The sequence below is a fragment of the Bombina bombina genome, chromosome 5, assembly GCF_027579735.1.
Source record: "Bombina bombina isolate aBomBom1 chromosome 5, aBomBom1.pri, whole genome shotgun sequence".
NCBI classification, from domain to species: domain Eukaryota; kingdom Metazoa; phylum Chordata; class Amphibia; order Anura; family Bombinatoridae; genus Bombina; species Bombina bombina.
Window position 1 is genome coordinate 703,287,072 of NC_069503.1, and position 19,569 is coordinate 703,306,640.

Below are 19,569 nucleotides of genomic sequence, written 5' to 3' on the forward strand. Positions count from 1 at the left end.
TAGTACTTCTACTATGTGTTTAACCCCGTGCGGAGGTCTAACACATAGAGGTGCAGGGTGCTAGTCCTTAAATTACATGCTTTAAATAATTGGAGCATGTTACTTTTTGACTATAATTGCACTTTAAAGTATAACTAACAGGAAGTGTGATATGTTTAAATGAGCTCTACAGAAAACAACTGGTGTATTCAGCACAGAAAAATAAAATTTTCAAAAAACAAAGCACAAAAGTACATTCTGAAACATTATTTTTTTAGATGGCCACCACATATAGCACATATTACTTTGCAGGTTTTCTCCAACATTTATTATGTTTACTATACAATATCTTACTGAGGAGGCTGGGGGTATGATATCTCCTAAGGAGGATTCTCTAGTAACTGTGATGAGACGGATGACTTTATAGTGCAATTAAAATGTGTGATGTGTGTTGCTATTTGAGTATCATGCAACCCAAGTTTTGTTCCCATCACTCTGTATAGTGTGGAAAATACCCTGGTGTAGTTTGTTGCAATATGTTGTCAGGAAGAGAGCCTGTATTGCAAGGGAATACCAGAGGTGCAGTTTTTTCAATAATTGTTAAAGTGAATGTAAATTTTGATGCTAAAGTGCCCGGTTTTTAAAAATTCGATTAAAAACAGGGGCACTTTAATTCATCAAAATTTACATTTCACTCCTGTTGTGAAAAAAAAAAACTTACCTTTTTAATCTTGACAGCAGCTCCAGCTTCCTCCACCTGTCGCAAAGCCTCTTCTTGGGTCGAAAATGAGGAATCCGGCTTCCTCCAATCACGGCTTTGAATCAGACACTGATTCCCCCGGTGGGAAGCCATGATTGGAGGATGACCTATCCATCATTTCTGACATCAGAAATGGATTGCGACGACCGGAGGAATCTGGAGCTGTTGTCAAGTTTAAAAGGTAAGTTTTTTTGTTGTTTTTTTTTTTTCACAACAGGAGTGAAATGTAAATTTTGATGAATTAAAGTGCCCCTGTTTTTAATAAAATTTTAAAAAAACGGGCACTTTAGCATCAAAATTTACATTCACTTTAACTATCTAGCCATATTGTTTTTATCTTTGTAGTTTTGGAGAGATCTCTTGTCACTGTACAGACATGAAAAACACCAATATCCCTATATTTTGAATGTTAGTATATGTCCCCCTGGCTGGAATTGAAAATTTAACATGTGATATCAGGAAAGGAGATATGTGGATATGAAGCAGTATGCCTTGCCAGGTTTTAAACATTTCTTTATTGGGTCCTATGACCTTTATGACGGTCAACATTTTAAGGGACATTAAACACTAAATACATTCTATAATAAGCATAGTATTGAGGTTATTACCTGCCTCCCTATAGTCATGGATGCCGCCATGTTGAAATCTATTTTTCACTACATTCCAGTGCTGACCGGTTTAACTCTCCTTCAGATAACTGCAGTGTAACCTAGGTTCTAGAAAGACTGCAACCATGATGAATAGAGGGAGGCGCATGATATAACTGTTATGGCTTCTGGGTTTATGTTTATAGTTTCTGATTTGCAGTTGCTTATGAAGAAGTTGGATATATTTTAAAAATTCTTAGAATTCTGTTAAAGGGATAATCTTCTCTAGAATTTTTATTGTTTAAAAAGATAGATAATCCCTTTATAACCCATACTCCAGTTTTGCATAACCAACACTGTTATATTACTATATTTTTTACCTCCATGATTACGTTTTATCTAAGCCTCTGCAGACTGCATCCATATTTCAGTTCTTTAAACAGACTTGCATTTTAGCCAATAAGTGCTGACTCCCAGGTAACTCCACAAGCCTGAGCACAATGTTATTTATATGGCACACATGAACTAACGCCCTCTAGGTGTGAAAAAACATCAAAATGCCCTGAGATTAGTGGCGGCCTTCAAGGGTTTAGAAATTAGCATATGAGCCTACCTAGCTTTAGCTTTCAACTAAGAATACCAAGAGAACAAAGCAAATTTGATGATAAAAGTAAATTGGAAAGTTGTTTAAAATTGCATGCCCTATCTATCTGAATCATGGAATTTTAATTTTGACTAGACTATCCCTTTAATATAGCAAGTATAGGTGAATTTGGTTTAGTAAGAGTAAGATATAATTAGGCATGAGAGCTAATATGTAGATATTACAGCCAATTTTTATAAGTAGATCTTGTTGGACTTTAGATGCCAGTGCTTCCATGTCTTATACAAACATTTTTTTACTTAGCTTTTTTTTTATTATACAAAATCTGCAGCATTTTTAAAGTTTATGCAACATAGGTGCTTCATTGAACAATTGACAGGTAAGTGCTTTAAATCAATATAACTTACCTGTAGAACATTATCCTGTGTAGGACTGTATACTGCATTTTTTTATTGTCCACAATAACCGCCCAGAATTTGCTATAGGCATGATCTTAGCCAATCTGGAGCCTGTATTGTTGGAATTAATAGCCACTTGTGTTGTGTGGTTGTGGACAACAGTGGAAGAAGCTGTGCATACCGCATTTTCATACATTACTTAGGGGTTTAGCTTTTACACATTAGTAACTGTCATTTATATAACAACCGTTTTGTTTAGATATGTCCCTTGCCACGTGAAATATTATGTACATGTGCAATACTCTTTCTCTTCTTCACTCGGTATTGTTCTTCTAATGAACATAATAGACATAGATTTGCAGGGGAGCAATTCAATTAAAGGAACAGTAAAGTAAAAATTAAACTTTTATGATTTACAAAGAACATGCAACTTTTAACAATTTTCCAATGTACTTATCTAATTTGCTTTGTTCTCTTGGTATCCATTGTTGAAAAGCATACATAGGTAGGCTCAGATGCAATACACTACTGCAAGCTAGCTGCTTGTCATTGGCTCCTCCAATGTGTTAAAGGGATACTAAGCCCAATTTTTTTTCTTTCACGATTCAGATAGAGAATGCAATTTTAAGCAACTTCCTAATTTACTCCTATTACTAATTTTTATTTGTTCTCATGTTATCTTGATTTGAAAAAAGCAGTAATGTGAGTTTAGGAGCCGGCCCATTTCTAGTTCAGCACCTGGGTAGCACTTGCTGATTGGTTTCCTACATTTAGCCACCAATCAGCAAGTGCTACCCAGGTGCTGAACAAAAATGGGCCTGCTCTAAAGTTTACAGTACTGCTTTTTCAAATCAAGATAGCATGAGAACAATGAAAATTTGATAATAGGAGTAAATTAGAAAGTTGCTTAAAATTACATGCTCTATCTGAATCATGAAATAAAAAAATTTGGGTTTAGTATCCCTTTAAGCTTGGCCCCAGTAGAGCATTGCTCTCTTTCAACAAAGGATACCAAGGGAATGAAGCACAATTTTATAATAGAAGTAAATATGAAAAGTGTGTGCTCTATCTCAAACCCAAAAGTTTTCTTTCAGGATTATGTCCCTTTAAGGTATATTTATCAAGTCTGTATGTTTATTTTATAACATTTTTGCTTTGAAGGGGCATGTTATTTCTGCAGACACAAATTCACAGTTTATAGAACTACAAAACCAATGATATGTGATAATATCTTCAAGATAGAAAAAATGCCCAAAATAATCTGACATAAACCCTTGGGAGGACATGACATTGTGAATGGATTAATGGAATTAATTTACCAAACAAATGAAACATTATAGCCATGAATATACAGCAAATGCAAAACAAGCGGTGCTTACCCCCAGGCTGTATAGTGACGGGCTTCTTCTGCGCTTGATCCAGAGTGTCTTCGGCGCATGCACTACGTTGACATTCCTATAGGTGCTGACAGGAGCCAGAAAAAGACGTCTCGGTCCACCAACGTCAAGAAGCTGCAGGGAAAAACTGTTTGTAATCCGGCTAACTGCCCAGCAAGGACACCATGCTTGGTAGATGAAGGAGTAAAAAGACTTTAATTACGAAAAGGTACAATACAGTGATGCAGTGAAAAAGTGCGGCAGCCCTGCACGAAATGCGTATGTTTCTCTCTGCCTTGTAGACCATTCTGTTTTAACTGTATGGCCTTTTTCTGTATGCCACTTTGTTTTTAGCACTGTATTGTACCTTTTCGTAATTAAAATCTTTTTACTCCTTCATCTACCAAGCGTGGTGTCCTTGCTGGGCGATTAGCCGGATTACAGTTTTTCTATGAATATACAGCAACCTGCTATATAATTAAAAATGAATCTATATTTCAGGATGAATAATCTTTAGATTATAGTGTATCTTAAATAAAAACTGTAGATAGATTTTTCCCCAAAAAGCATCCTGTTTAAATAAAAAAAATAATATGATTAAAAAAAAAAAAGAAATGATTTAAATAAAAAAAATTCCTTTTTCTTTTTCAATGTAATTTTTTTTTTTAAAGAAAAATCATTGATTTTTATCCACCCTGTATCTAACACGTTCCTTAATCTACTATGGCATTAAAATACATTCAAGAGTCTGTGGCTATAAAAAAACACGTTATTCTAATGTTGTCTAGGTCACAAGATGTTATGAGCTGTTTGCTTTTAGGATATGTGGTGGTTTAGACCTCAGTTACTAAGGGCAAGGTTTATCAAGGGGAAATCAAATGCAATTCTCCTATTTTTTTGCGCCCGAGTTGGTGCACCCACTAAATGTAATATTTATCAAGTGCCTAAAATAACAGCAAAATTGTCCACATGAAATTGTGTGCTCCACTGGGCTCTCCTGCACAAATATATGTGCTGTAGAATAGTTAAAATAACATTGCACCCTTCAAATAATCTATTCTGTGCCTATTAATTCTCCTATAATAAAATGTATAATTACAGTGTGTGTAAAGTATAATGTTAATTCTCTGTAGCCATGGAGTTTTTTGTTATCCTCGCTGCCGTTTCTATGGCAAGTAGATTAGCAGAGCATAAGGAGGAATTGGAGAGAGAGGAAGAGTGTCTGCCATTGCGCAGAAGAGTTTCCAGAGTATTTTTATATTGCACTGATCTCACTTTATGTCCTTATAGCCAACGATTTTCAGCCTTGCACTGCCTTGTATGTTGTAATTATTGGCAATGTTAAAAGCACCAGGTCCTTTCAATCTGTATCAAGCGTGGTAGTTGGCATTAAACACCCCTTATTTTTGCGCTATTTCACCACTGTTTTAAAGACCATTCTGAAACACCTTTCAACGTTTTTATCAACGCCATCAACCCTTGAAGAATGGCATACAGTGAAATCTGTATTTTACAATGTAGCTTCAAGCGTAATTTTTTGTTATAATCAAAATAAAAAGTATTGCTTGCAATGAGTGTTAAATCGAATAAAAACTATTTAACATTGAAATGTAAATTCATTTTAATAAATAATTAGTTATTCACAAAAAAACTCCTTTATTTCCTTTGATCTAGAAAAACTATTTCAATATTTATAGATTCTAAATAAAAAAATAACAAAGTTAAAATTTTCCCTATTACAATCGCTAGTTTACTTTTTGGTTTGTTGATGATAAAGTAGACACACCTATTATAATTCCTGTAGAAATGTATCTTTCTTTCTCCTCACCTCGCCTGTTGAAAGGCGCACAAAAAAAGTTTATTTTTATAAATAATGGCGCTTTGATGTGCTACTCCACAGGAGAGCTGAGGCACAACGTGAGGCGAATTACAAAGCGTTTTGTGACTGACCACCTGGTACCCTGAATGAGTACCTCCGTCAGAACACTTCCCTTGTCCTGGACATCCTTTTATCCAGAGCAATAGCTCCTGGTACCCCCCTTTGACCGCAGTCTAAAGTTATGGAGGAGAACAGATCTGAGGCACAAAAATGAACTGAACACATAAATGAACACTATATTTGAAAGCAACACAGATTTATACACCCTGGCATTCCAGATTTACAGAGCTTCAGGTTACATAGGGAAACAGTAAAGCAAACACATGCACAATACATCAAACCTCTAACAATTGTCTATTCACAGGTAAAACAGATTAACATATCAAGTTAATTAACTGGGGAAGAAAGTTTACTCAGACAATCTAATGTTGGGCAGTCTAGTTAACAACATAATCACACAGGAACACAATCAGTTTACCCAGACAGACTCCTGAGACACAATCAGATTAGAAACATACATAAAATACATCTTATTACAGAATATAAGAACAACTCTTATTAACTATTAAGTCCTTTATGCCCACTTGGTTTATAGAGTCACAATTGCTCCCACAAGGGGCACTCACACCCTGTACCCATCCTGTATTTATGGATACAGGGTGACATGGACATAAGACAGAGTTATGAAAGTACATGGGGTGTCCAGCATATAAAATTCCACATTTCCATGCAGTATCTGGGTATCCTTAAGCCCATGTACCTCCAGCCCAAAGAATGTTCCATAACAGGCCCTCAGATCTTGGTGACTCACGTCACATATCTCCCCCTTTGGAAGGAGACTAACACAGGAGGAGACCCCAGACGGGTTGGCTTCGAAGTTAGTCCGTAGATCCATTCCCCCAAAGCCCGTATCCACACAGTACCCCAAACAAATTGTCCCAAAGAGAGCATCACTCACCCGGCCGACCTCTGCCTCTCTCATAGAACATACCCGCTGCTGGGGAGAAGTGCCGACTGTCCCTTCTCCCGGGAGTCCTTTCAGTCGCTGGAGAGAAGACAGGGTGGCTGGGCTCACTCCAACATGCTGTTGTGGATCTGGGCCATATGCCCAGCATCCCTGGAGAATACAGGTGGAGACTGTAGTCCAATCCACTTGTACTGGATAGGAATCTGCCGTTGCTTGCAGAGAGAGACTGATATCTCTCGGTCCCAATGCCAGCTCCTCCGCTGGGATAGGAATCTGCCGTTGCTTGCAGAGAGAGACTGATATCTCTCGGTCCCAATGCCAGCTCCTCCGCTGGGATTGCTGCATGCTCCTCGGGTCCCTCTGCCAGCGCGAGGCTGTCATTTCTGTTTTCTGGGGTGCCGGTTAGGGGTGGGCAGAGGCCAACAACACTCTGCCCTGTTGCCTGCTCTTCTGTTGGGTAATCTGCATCTGACACTTCAGAGGAAAATTCAATTAGATCCAGAATCTCTGGGTACAGCTGGGGAGATAACAGGGTGACTATGGTCCCCATGCCAGGGGGTTGGAGGTCTGGGCCGACTTCCCCGTATCCCTGCACTCCAAGTGGAGACCACTGTCTCATCCACACCTCCCGGACTAACATCCGTGGATATGAAGTCCACTAGATCCGCTGCCTCTGAAGTAAGTAAAGGACCACTTTCCAGCAGTTCTAGGTAATCCACCTCAAGGTACAATTCCTTATAGATAAGCCATGTTAGGTCAGGCTCTAAGGCAAGTGCTTCCGATGGCTGTAACAGCTCTTGCCTCTTGCTTTGAATGTCCCAGAATCGATAGCCCTCGGGACTACCAAAGTCAGCTTTCTCCTCAATTGCTTCCCATAATAAACCGGGGCCACCAAAGTCATCACCTTCTGGGTAATAGTGCGTTTCTGCCCTCGACTGCCACCTGTCTGTAAACCAATATAGCGCTCTGTACCGATCCTCAAGCTCGACCTCTTTGCACCAGACACTTCAGTTTGGCTATCCCCTGACCTGTGCGTTGTCCTCTCAGTAAGCAGAGCCGCAAGTTCACCTGGTCCCTGAAGCGCTGTTCTGAGGAGGGCAGGGCTTTGTCTCTGCAGCCATACCAATTCTCCAGTGCATCTTCCCACATCTCTAGCTGATCAGGGCTCTCCATTCCAGGCACATCTCCTCTGCAACTGGCCCTCCTAAAACAACAAGGGTGACTTTGACTTGTCGCTCAAAGTCCCATATCGGAACTTCCCATTTAGAGGTATCTGATCCCATCATCTCAGCTGTCCGAATATTCCGATACCTGGTGATCTGCTTCACCACCTCGGCGTTCGTTACCCGCACTACTGCTTCGGATGGGTTGGCTCCGTAGATTGACAACCTTCTCCGCACTCTGCTGTGGAATTTTTCCTCTGCATCATCTATAATCATCTGCCTGCGATCCTTCATTGGCTGCCATTGGCGCATCTTTGTAGTGCTGCTTAGGGACTGATAGCTAGGCAGCACATCCCTCCAACCCAGCTTGTCCTGTGCAGAAACAGGTTCATCAAGGTGGGTCAGCACTTGCTCCATTCGCCATAGGAGCTCTGTTTCCATAGCTGCGGGTGACAGTGCCGATCCTCCTCTGTCAGCAGGACAAGAAATCAATCCCAGCGCTTGCCACCAGATGTGACGGACCGCCTGGTACCCTGAATGACTACCTCCATCAGAACACTTCCCTTGTCCTGGACATCCTTTTATCCAAAGCAATAGCTCCTGGTACCTCCCTTTGACCGCAGTCTAAAGTTATGGAGGAGAACAGATCTGAGGCAACACTCAGTTGTCTGAACACAAAAATGAACACTTTATTTGAAAGCAGCACACAGATTTATACACCCTGGCATTCCAGATTTACAGAGCTTCAGGTTACATAGGGAATTGATTAAACAGTAAAGCAAACATATGAACAATACATCAAACCTCTAACAATTGTCTATTCAGATCTTGGTGACTCACGTCACACGTATATTTAAAACGCTTGATAAATCTTGCCCTAAATATGCCTGAATATATGCTTTTTATTAATCTGGCTGATCCCATACAAAATGAAGTGTGAAGAAATAATGGCCTTTGTTGTTTTAGACCTATTAGGCTATCTAAAATACTTTTAAGATTTCAGTAAAAGCATTAAGGTTCATAAAAAGGTATTTTTTTCTGCCCCTAAAGATTTGTTTTCCTATAATCAAAAGGTTAGTGTTGGATGTTTTTCTGGAGTTTTATATTAGGGGACTTTTCTGCATCCCTGCATCTTTTTGGCTACATAGGGCTATATTATGAGTGCAGAGCAAATTTGCACTCCTGTGAGTGCTTTATCTTTACTCAACTTTTTTTTTACCCTCACACGCCCAGTTGCGCACGTATTACAGGTATTAAGTGAAACGAGTGCAGGATTTCAATGAGATATATGTATGTATTTCTATACATTTGTATATCTGTATTTATATGTGTATATGTCTGTAAATACATATATACACATATAAATACATATATACATATGTATAGAAATACATGCATATATCTTTATATACATACAAATATTTATACATGTGTTCCTATGGATCTCTATGTAAAAGCACTTTTGGCCCGTTTCTTTTCTTACACCTGACATCTCATATTTTTGAGCCCTTATAACTTTTTATTGCAATTTTTTAAAAATAATTTTTATTAGACATTGTTTTGTGCCACTTTTTTGAGCCTCGTAACAGTTAACCAGAGTTCTGATGTTGCAGTAATCATTCTAGTGGAAATCGTGATTGCTCTTACGCGTTTGCATTTAATTTCATCTTGTAATATGGGGGCAATTTAACTTGTGCGCAAACAGCCACCAAAACCCAATATCACTCGCTTGCAAATGATGTTGCGCCACTCGTAATCTAGCCCCTAGTGTTGTTATTAAGTTTGTGCTCAAAGGCAAGGACATCTTCTACTTCTATACCATAACCTACATGAGTAATGTCTAGTCTTGTCATGTTTTACACAATGGGTACCTTTTTTAAAGGTTTAGGTTCTAGTACTAAATGGGCTAAAATATATTAGTCGTCCAATTTTCCACTCTTTTTATCCTACCTAAAGTGAAAATATTCACTCATGGGACTTTCTTCATGCTCCGGATGCACTTATGGCTTTACCTGCTAGACCACTGAATAAGGTTTGGCTGCCGTTGGGTATTATGTCTGCAAAATGAGTTAATGATTTGCAAGCAGTTTATTCAAGAGTAATACTGACATTACATAAATACAAGGGGTGCTTTGTAGTGTCTGTGAGTTTTTCTAAAGGTGTCTCAGACTTTCCTTTGCCTCGGGATATTTATTGTCTTCCAAGCTTTCAATCCTGATCAGTAAATTGTAAACCGCTGTACACTTTGGATTTAGTGAGATGAATTTCTACCGATCTAAATAAAACAGAATAGTTCAGGCTTTCTGACTGACTCTTCTTAGAGGCATAAGAAAGATAATTATTTTACTACAACCAGATTTGGATTTTCCAAATATATAAGGACCTGTAAATGTGCAGTTTCTGAAGGGCTCAGGGCTCACTCTACTAGGGTAGTCTTTATTGGTAAGAAAATTCTATCTGCAGACCTTTTTGTGTTAAACTTTATTTTGCAGTATCTAATCTTTGTCCTGTCATTTATCCACCTTTCTCTTGGCTCTGATTTTCTAATTATTGATTTCTGGCGAGTATTGTCTAGAGAGAACCAATACAATAGAAATGAAATAAAATACACCGCAATTTCTACGTCTTGGCTCATATACCTATACAATACTAACAAAGTCATTAAGAAATAAGAATGTAGGATCTGCCAAGGGGAGTCTCTTTTATACAGGTTAGGAGGAGGAGTCCGTTTCTTTCATGTAATTAGCAAGAGTCCATGAGCTAGTGACGTATGGGATACACATCACTAGCTCATGGACTCTTGCTAATATGAAAGAAATGAATTTATCAGGTAAGTTCTTACATAAATTATGTTTTCTTTCTCCTTTGTGTGGGAAGTTCATTTCTGGGGAATATTCCCTAGGTATATGGGTCAAGATATAGAATTTCCATTAAAATTCTTCATATGTTTTCAGTCTGTATGCTGATGTGTCAGATTACACCTGCAGTTTTAAAGGGACACTGTACCCAATTTTTTTTCTTTTGTGATTTAGATAGAGCAGACAATTTTAAGCAATTTTCTAATTTACTCCTATTATCAATTTTTCTTCATTATCTTGCTATCTTTATTAGAAAAAAAAGGCATCTAAACTTTTTTTGTGTTCAGACTCTGGACAGCATTTTTTGATTGGTGGATGAATTTATCCACCAATCAGCAAGGACAACTTAGGTTGTTCACCAAAAATGGGCCGGCATCTAAACTTACATTCTTGCATTTCAAATAAAGATACCAAGAGAATAAAGAAAATTTTATAATAGGAGTAAATTAGAAAGTTGCTTAAAATGTCATGCTCTATCTGAATCACAAAAGAGAGAATTTGGGTTTAGTGTCCCTTTAATGAAAGATGCCTATCAACTGAGGCAATTATACCTATGAGATATCTACAGTACCCCAATATTGTAAGGTGATAATCTAACAAATACCCTAGGGCAGGACTAACCCATGCACCAAGGCTCCAGGGGACCTTTAGGCTTATTTATCCCACTGACAGCCAGTACCACCAAGAAATCAGTGACCTAGATCAGACGGATTGTTGGGACAAATTGTAACTTGCTACATCCTAAAAATTAGTAGCAATGGCCATCAACATGTTATTTATAAAGCCTTGATATATATATTGAGAACATTTCATGTCCAAATGAATAGATTCTGTCTCATGAGAAATTAATTGGACCAATATAACTACATTACTTAAAAAGTGGGTCTTGAAAATGAAAATTCTACCAGTATCCCTAGAATATTTTGCTGTTTAATGGCAAATCTCACTAAACTTCATTTATTCCTTACAGGATTTGTGAAAACTGCATGAGTGGTTTGTCTCACTGTAATGATCCACTGGAACAAACAGCCTGAATAATAACTGGAATGCTGCTACCATCTCTTTTCAGAATACAAATAAGGAACTGTAGAGCCAACTGTCTATCAATTGACACATTTGCTCACTGTTGCGGGAGGAAGTGGATAAGTGACAAACCACAGCAGAAAGGTTTGTAGTCAACAACCCAAAAATATTTGTTTTTTTGTTTGTTTGTTTTGTTTTAAAGGGAAAGTGTACTGTAAAATTTTCTACCATTTAGTTTGTTCCCAATGATACATTTCACATGCTTGACTGTATTCAATTAGATACAAAACCATTTACCTTTATTTTGGTATATGAAATAGCTACCTTTGCCTGTGTTCTCCCTACCTATACGGAAAATGTAAATACATTATTGACTATAAATTACACTCCCAGTTGGAGGTAGGAGAGATAAGTAATAACATGTTAACTTTCAATTGTTCTCTCTCAGTATTGGACTTTGGTATACAGCAGGGGCGTATTTAGGTTTTGTGATGCCCTAGGCACTCAGAATCCTGCTGGATTTAGGTTATTTTTGGCCATATCATTTTTTGGTTAGGGAGTTGTGACTTCCTTTTTTTTTTAAAATCAATATTGAAAGAGTATTTACTGTATGTGACTAGTATTTATATCAGTTGGTTGCTCACTAAATTTATTTAAAGTGTATCCATGTTTTCATAAAACTACACAATATTTTTGCACGCAAACACACACACTGTCACAAATTAGAGGGATGGTCACGCCTTTAAAATAGCACAGATGTCACAGAGAATACTTAGATACATGGTTACTGTAGTCCTACCCATAGGCCCCTATTTAAGAAAGGTCTTGCGGACCTGATTCGACACTGCGGATCAGGTCCGCAAGACCTCGCTGAATACAGAGAGCAATACACTCTCCGTATTCAGCATTGCACCAGCAGCTCACAAGAGCTGCTGGTGCAACGCCACCCCCTGCAGACTCGCAGCCAATCGGCCACCAGCAGGGGGGTGTCAATCAACCCGATCGTACTCGATCGGGTGGATTTCTGGCGATTCCTGTCCGCTGCTTCATAACTGCTGTTTCTGGAGAGTCTGAAGATTCGCCAGAAACACGGGCCCACAAGCTCCCTACGGAGCTTGTTAAATGGGCCCCAGTGACTTGTCTTGTCTTCAATGACAGAAATATTTTAGCACAATTATGAAAGTTTTTTTCTTAGCCTTTTTGTGATTATTTACTTCCTTGTTTAGAAAAACTTTATTACATTATTTTGGGTGTCACTCATGTGAGACAAATAGACTTGGGTTGTAAAATGAATCCCAATTATGGCAAGGTGAATAAAGAAATAAAGATAAGAAACACTGGTTTAAATCAGAAATACAGTTGTGACATGCTATTTATCAAAGTGATCAAGTACAAGCAATGAATTCAGTTGTAATGATGCATCCCCCCCACATGATCACAGTGATTGGGTCACAGGTCAGTCCAATAGGGAATAGTTAAAATGCCAACCAATTAGCATTTAAAGCAGGCACAGAAAGAATAATAGTAAGTACTCACTGCTCAGCTCACTCATACCTGTTAGTATTGTGCAGCTTTATTGACAGAAAGTCGGTTTATAGAAATACATGTGGACAAAATTTATTTATTTTTATTTATTTATTTATTTATAGAAATACATGTGGTAAAATTTAATGTCGACTCCACATGTATTTCTATAAATTGACTTTCTCTCAATAAAGCTGCACAATACTAACAGGTATGAGTGAGCTGAGCAGTGAGTACTTACTATTATTCTTTCTGTACCTGCCCACCGGGTCACCCCCCTTCTCACCAGTCCTCTGTTTTAGTCTCCGGCTCGCTGACGCTCCGGTCCAATGCAATCCCACTCACAGCCGCTCCTCACTGCCCTGGGAGGGAGATCACGTGCGTGTCTCCCTCCCTCCATCCATGTGCGGCAACTGAGTGAGCAGACAGGAAGGCGGGCGGAAGTTGGGAAACGTCACGTGACCTCGGCAAAAGCCGGGTCACGGGATCGCCGAACAAAAAAATTTGAAAGGTTAGCGGAAAAATAAATAAAAATGCAGTTGCCAACATATCAGTGCCAGTGCCCCCCCCAAATCTGACGCAGTAGGCACCGGCCTTGTTGGCCTAGGCATAAATATACGCCACTGGTATACAGTGATAAGATAAGGAAGCATGTGTCGGTATAGAAAATGATAATAAGGAGATCTGTTTTCCCTTTAAGATCAACCCATTTTACTGGATTGTGGTGTCAACAAGTTGTGCTATTTAATGTACAAAAACAAACATAAACACAATTTTAATCAAACAATTTATACTCTTCTGCTGGTATAACAATTCATTGGAAACTCATTAATGAGAAACCAATTTTACAGTACACTGTCCCTTTTTGCATAAAGCTATTTACATTGGATGTCTCATTTATAATTTTACTTTGGTGACAAATGCTTCAATTGTAATAGATCTATACTAAAATACATTCTGCAAAAAGAAACCTGAAAAAAGCATGTTCATTTCTTGCCTTTCGTAGGGATATAAAAACGGGGAAAAAAAAAAAACTAATGCAAAGTTTGTTAATTTAATAGAAGGTTGTCAAATACCGTCAATTAGACATTCTCTCTCCTTTTGCTGCAATATAATAATAAAATGCAATGCCTCTCCAAACCCACCATGGTACTCATTTTGCGAGTCCTATCTCGGTAAGCTACCTTAGTCAGAGTTGCGCCATGTCTTACATGCACATGCTTATTCTAAAGGTGCTGTAATCACCATTGTCACCATCATGCCAAAACAGCACCTGTTAGCGAAGTGCTAATAACAGACAGATCCAATGCAAAGGAGTATTATGATGTCAGGTTTGCCAGTAACGCTAGTGCCAATGCAGTTGTGTCCACAATGCGATTGCAATTTGGCATAATGAATATGAAAAGTTAAATCGCTGCAATTGGCTACCTGCTTTTCAAAAGCCACAAGCCTATTTGAAGGGCTGTCTTTAATTTAAAATTGATAATAAAAAAATATATTTCATATGAAAGAAGCTTCGTTTTGCATTGAAACTAAGTGTGTTTTAATTACACTATTGTTCATATTCAACTAATTTGTTATATGTATTTCAGCAGTTTTATAACCCTTTTAAAGGGATAGTGAATCAAATTTTAAGCAACTTTCTAATTTTGGTTTAGCACCTGTAAATGTAGCCACCAATAAGCAAGCACTACCCAGGTGCTGAACCAAAAATGGGCCGGCTCCTAAACTTATATTCCTGCTTTTTCACTTAAAGATACCAAGAGAACTAAGAAAAATTGATAATAGGAGTAAATTAGATAGTTGCTCAAAATTGCATGCTCTATCTGAACCATAAAGAAAAAAATTGGGTTTACTATCCCTTTAAGTGAAATATTGATTTATTACCTGTAATGCATCTTTTATTTTTTCAGTAGAAGCTAATCCGCACCTCCAGGTTAATGGGCGGGAAGAGCACATTGCTCACACTAGCAGCTTTAAAGGGCAACCCTTGTTTCTTTTTGTTTTGTGACAATCTTTACTTTAAATCAGTCTAAAAGAGACAGGCCTACAACAGGGAGCGTTTGGTAAATGGTTCTACGCTTTTAAATTGACTTTGTTCTCATTATATCCTTTGACATATCCTACTCTACTTGGAGCTAGCTAGTGATTAGTGTTTCTTGTCATTGGCTCATCAATGTTTTTTTTTTTTAAACTGTGTGTTCAATCCTTTTGCAGGGGATACACAGACATTTATATACCAGCAGCAATAATAACATGCTCTAACATCTTGTTTCTCAGCCTGTGTTAGCTGTGCCCCTGGGTGTATCTGGAGCTTTGTTAAGGGGTTCTCATCTCATGGCTTATCATTTAATGAAGTAAATGATGCCATTATGAAATGTGCCAGGTAAAGTGCACTATAGTGAGGTTTGCCACAGTGAAATAAACTGCATATGTAAGGGACAAACTTTTAAGAGCCAGATTACGAGTGGGGCACAAACGAGCTTACCGCTCGTATTACGAGTTCAAGGTAAACACAATTGCGTGGGCGCAATTGCGATTTACGCTAGAATGATTACTGCGACTTCAGCACTCTGGTTAACTGTTTTGCAAAACAAAAAAGTGTCACAAAGCACATGAAAAATACATTACAAAGTATAGTTACACTCATAATAACACCATCTAATAAACATTATCTAAAAAAAATATTGCACACAAAAGTTATAAAGGCTCAAATATATGAGGTCTCAAGTGTTAGAAAAAAAAATGCAGGCAAAGGGCTTTAACATAGAGATACTTACATATACATACCTGTATATGTATGTACATATGTATTTATATGTACATAAACACATGTATAGAAATATATACACATATATAGAAGTGCATCAGAGCCTTTTGTCGTTAAGTAGATGAAAACATGTAAAAGCATATTTATGCAATATTCATTTCTCTTACATGGTGTATCCAGTCCACGGATTCATCCTTACTTGTGGGATATTCTCAATCCCTACAGTAAGTGGCAAAGAGAGCACACAGCAGAGCTGTCCATATAGCTCCCCTCAGGCTCCGCCCCCCAGTCATTCTCTTTGCCGCTCTAACAAGTAGCATCTCCACGGGAGGGTAAAGAGTATGTGGTGTTAGATTTGTAGTTTTTATTTCTTCAATCAAGAGTTTGTTATTTTAAAATAGTGCCGGTTTGTACTATTTACTCTGAGGCAGAAAGTGATGAAGATTTCTGCTGAGAGGAAAAAGATTTTAGCATGTTGTAACTAAAATCCATTGCTGTTCCCACACAGGACTGTTGAGTACCGGAGAACTTCAGGTGGGGGGAACAGTTTGCAGGCTTAACTGCTTAAGGTATGCTCAGTCACTTTTTTTCTAACAAGACTTGGTAATGCTAGAAGACTGACAGAAATCCCCATGTGGGAAGGTAAGCCATATTCTGAGACTCAGTATAGAAGGATGGCTTAGTTAAAAGGGCTTAAATCACTGGTGGACACTGTTATGGGGAAAATCGATTATTTTTTAATATAATCTGACGTTTGCACAAGTGTTTATCATGTTTGGAACACTTGTTAGGGGTTTTATACGCCTGGCATAATTTTAGACACCTAATTTGGCTTAGGAAGGCCCCACAACTCCGGAGCGAAGAGGGAGGGGGCCTAATTTTCGCGCCCCAGTTGCGCAGTTCTTTTGCAAGACAGCTTCATGCAGCTTCACATGTAGAGTCCAGAGATTGCAGGAGGACTACAGGGAGGCTTATTTTCGTTCCAAAACTAATCCCCAAGGAAGGTAGGGCCACAGCAGAGACTGTGGCATCGTGCTGTAGTGTGTTAAACCGGTGGCCAGCTTCAATTTGCTCCGGTTTGGGCAATAAGGGGTTAATTGGCTTGAAACTTGGTGTGCAATCTTTTCAAAGCATTAGGATCATATGGTGTAAACTTCATAAAGATCGGATGTTTTTTTTGAGATTTGGTAAAAAAGTGTGTGCTTTTTATTATTTAAAGGCACAGTAACGTTTTTTCAAAAAGTGTATTTTTCTGTATTTGAGTGCTATCTAAGTCTGTCTAACATGTCTGAGCCTACAGATAGACCTTGTTCTATGTGTTTAAAAGCCATGGCGGTACCCCCATTGCATTTGTGTTTAAAGTGTGCTAAGGTATCTAAACATTTTAATGACCATGCAGTGACACTTAAAAATGTAGCCCAAGATGATTCTTTGACGGAAGGTAATGAGGATAGTCCTCCTTCCTCTCCCCATGTGTCGACACCAGTTACGCCCGCGCAAGCGTTGCCTAGTACCTCTAGCGCATTGTGCCCTATTACATTACAACAATTAGCAGCAGTCATGGATAATTCCCTTGCGGCATTTCTATCCAAACTGCCAGTTTTTCCAAAAAAGCGTGATAGCTCAGTTTTAAGAACAGAGGATGAGCAATCAGAAGCTTTGGATGATTTGTCTGTTGTACCCTCACAACACTCTGAAGTGGCAGCGAGGGATGGTCTGTCAGAGGGAGAAATTTCCGACACAGGAAAAGTTTCTCAGCGGGCAGATTCAGATTCCTTAGCATTTAAATTTAAGCTGGAACGCCTCCGCGTCCTGCTTAAGGAGGTTTTAGCTACGCTGGATGATTGTGACCCCATGGTGGTCCCAGAAAAATTGTGTAAAATGGACAGGTTTTTAGAGGTCCCTGTATACACTGATGCGTTTCCGATCCCGAAGAGGGTGGCGGATATTGTGACTAGGGAGTGGGAGAGACCAGGTGTACCTTTTGTTCCCCCCCTATCTTTAAGAAAATGTTCCCCATAAATGACCCCAGGCAGGACGCGTGGCAGACGGTCCCTAAGGTAGAGGGAGCAGTTTCAACACTTGCTAAGCGTACAACTATACCTATAGAAGACAGTTGTGCTTTTAAAGACCCTATGGATAAAAAATTGGAAGGTTTGCTGAAGAAAATATTTGTTCAGCAAGGTTTCCTTCTTCAGCCAATTGCCTGCATTATTCCTGTAACTACTGCAGCGGCTTTTTGGTTTGAGGCGCTGGAGGAGTCGCTCCAGAGGGAGACTTCATATGACGAAGTCATGGATAGAATTCACGCTCTAAAGCTGGCTAATTCTTTTATCACTGATGCCGCTTTCCAATTAGCTAAGTTAGCGGCGAAAAATTCAGGTTTTGCCATTATGGCGCGAAGAGCGCTTTGGCTCAAATCATGGTCGGCTGACGTGTCGTCCAAAACTAAGTTACTAAACATTCTTTTCAAGGGAAAGACCCTTTTTGGTCCTGAGTTGAAAGAAATTATTGCGGATATCACTGGGGGGAAGGGTCATGCCCTCCTGCAGGATAGACCGTTTAAGGCCAAAAACAAGGCTAATTTTCGCTCCTTTCGCAACTTCAGGAGCGGACCTGCTTCAACCTCTGCTGCCGCAAAGCAAGAGGGTAACGCTTCACAGCCTAAAGCAACCTGGAAACCCTTGCAGGGCTAGAATAAGGGTAAACAGGCCAAGAAGCCTGCGCCTGCTGCCAAGACAGCATGAAGGGGTAGCCCTCGATCCGGGACCGGATCTAGTAGGGGGCAGACTTTCTCTCTTTGCTCAGGCTTGGGCAAGAGATGTTCCAGATCCCTGGGCATTAGAAATTGTTGCTCAGGGGTATCTTCTAGAATTCAAGGACTCTCCCCCAAGGGGAAGGTTCCACATTTCTCGTTTGTCTTCAGACCAGACAAAGAAACAGGCGTTCTTACGCTGTGTAGAAGATCTTCTAAAGATGGGAGTGATACACCCAGTTCCAATTGCAGAACAAGGACTGGGCTTTTACTCAAACCTGTTTGTAGTTCCCAAAAAGGAAGGAACTTTCAGGCCAATCCTGGATCTAAAAATTCTAAACAAATTCCTCAGAGTTCCATCTTTCAAAATGGAAACCATTCGGACAATCTTGCCGATGATCCAGGAAGGTCAATATATGACTACCGTGGATCTAAAGGATGCGTACCTACATATTCCTATCCACAAAGATCATCATCAGTTCCTAAGGTTCGCCTTTCTAGACACGCATTACCAGTTCGTGGCCCTTCCTTTCGGGTTGGCCACCGCTCCCAGAATTTTCACAAAGGTGCTAGGGTCCCTTCTAGCGGTACTAAGACCGCGGGGCATTGCAGTAGCACCTTACCTAGACGACATCTTAATACAGGCGACATTGTTCTGGCCTTTCTAAGGTCTCATGGGTGGAAGGTGAACGTAGAAAAAAGTTCTCTGTCCCCGCTCACAAGGGTTCCCTTCCTGGGAACACTAATAGACTCGGTAGAAATGAAAATCTTTCTGACAGAGGTCAGGAAGTCAAAACTTTTGAATACTTGCCGAGTTCTTCATTCCATTCCTCGGCCTTCTGTGGCTCAGTGCATGGAGGTAATTGGTTTAATGGTTGCGGCAATGGACGTAGTCCCTTTTGCCCGAATTCATCTAAGACCACTGC

The 19,569-nt window shown here is 39.3% G+C and overlaps 1 protein-coding gene across 2 annotated transcripts in view; it reads left to right on the forward strand.

Moving 5' to 3' along the window:
* LOC128660735 (enoyl-CoA hydratase EchA19) overlaps positions 1 to 19,569 on the forward strand; it is a 175,932-nt gene that overhangs the window by 2,158 nt on the left and 154,205 nt on the right. Inside the window, exon 2 of one of the 2 annotated variants that reach the window (XM_053714724.1) lies at positions 11,542 to 11,738. In XM_053714724.1, the coding sequence (XP_053570699.1) occupies positions 11,618 to 11,738 (121 nt within the window). In that variant the 5' untranslated portion in view covers positions 11,542 to 11,617. The remainder of the gene's footprint in view (positions 1 to 11,541; positions 11,739 to 19,569) is intronic. The other variant, XM_053714725.1, reaches the window with a different exon arrangement.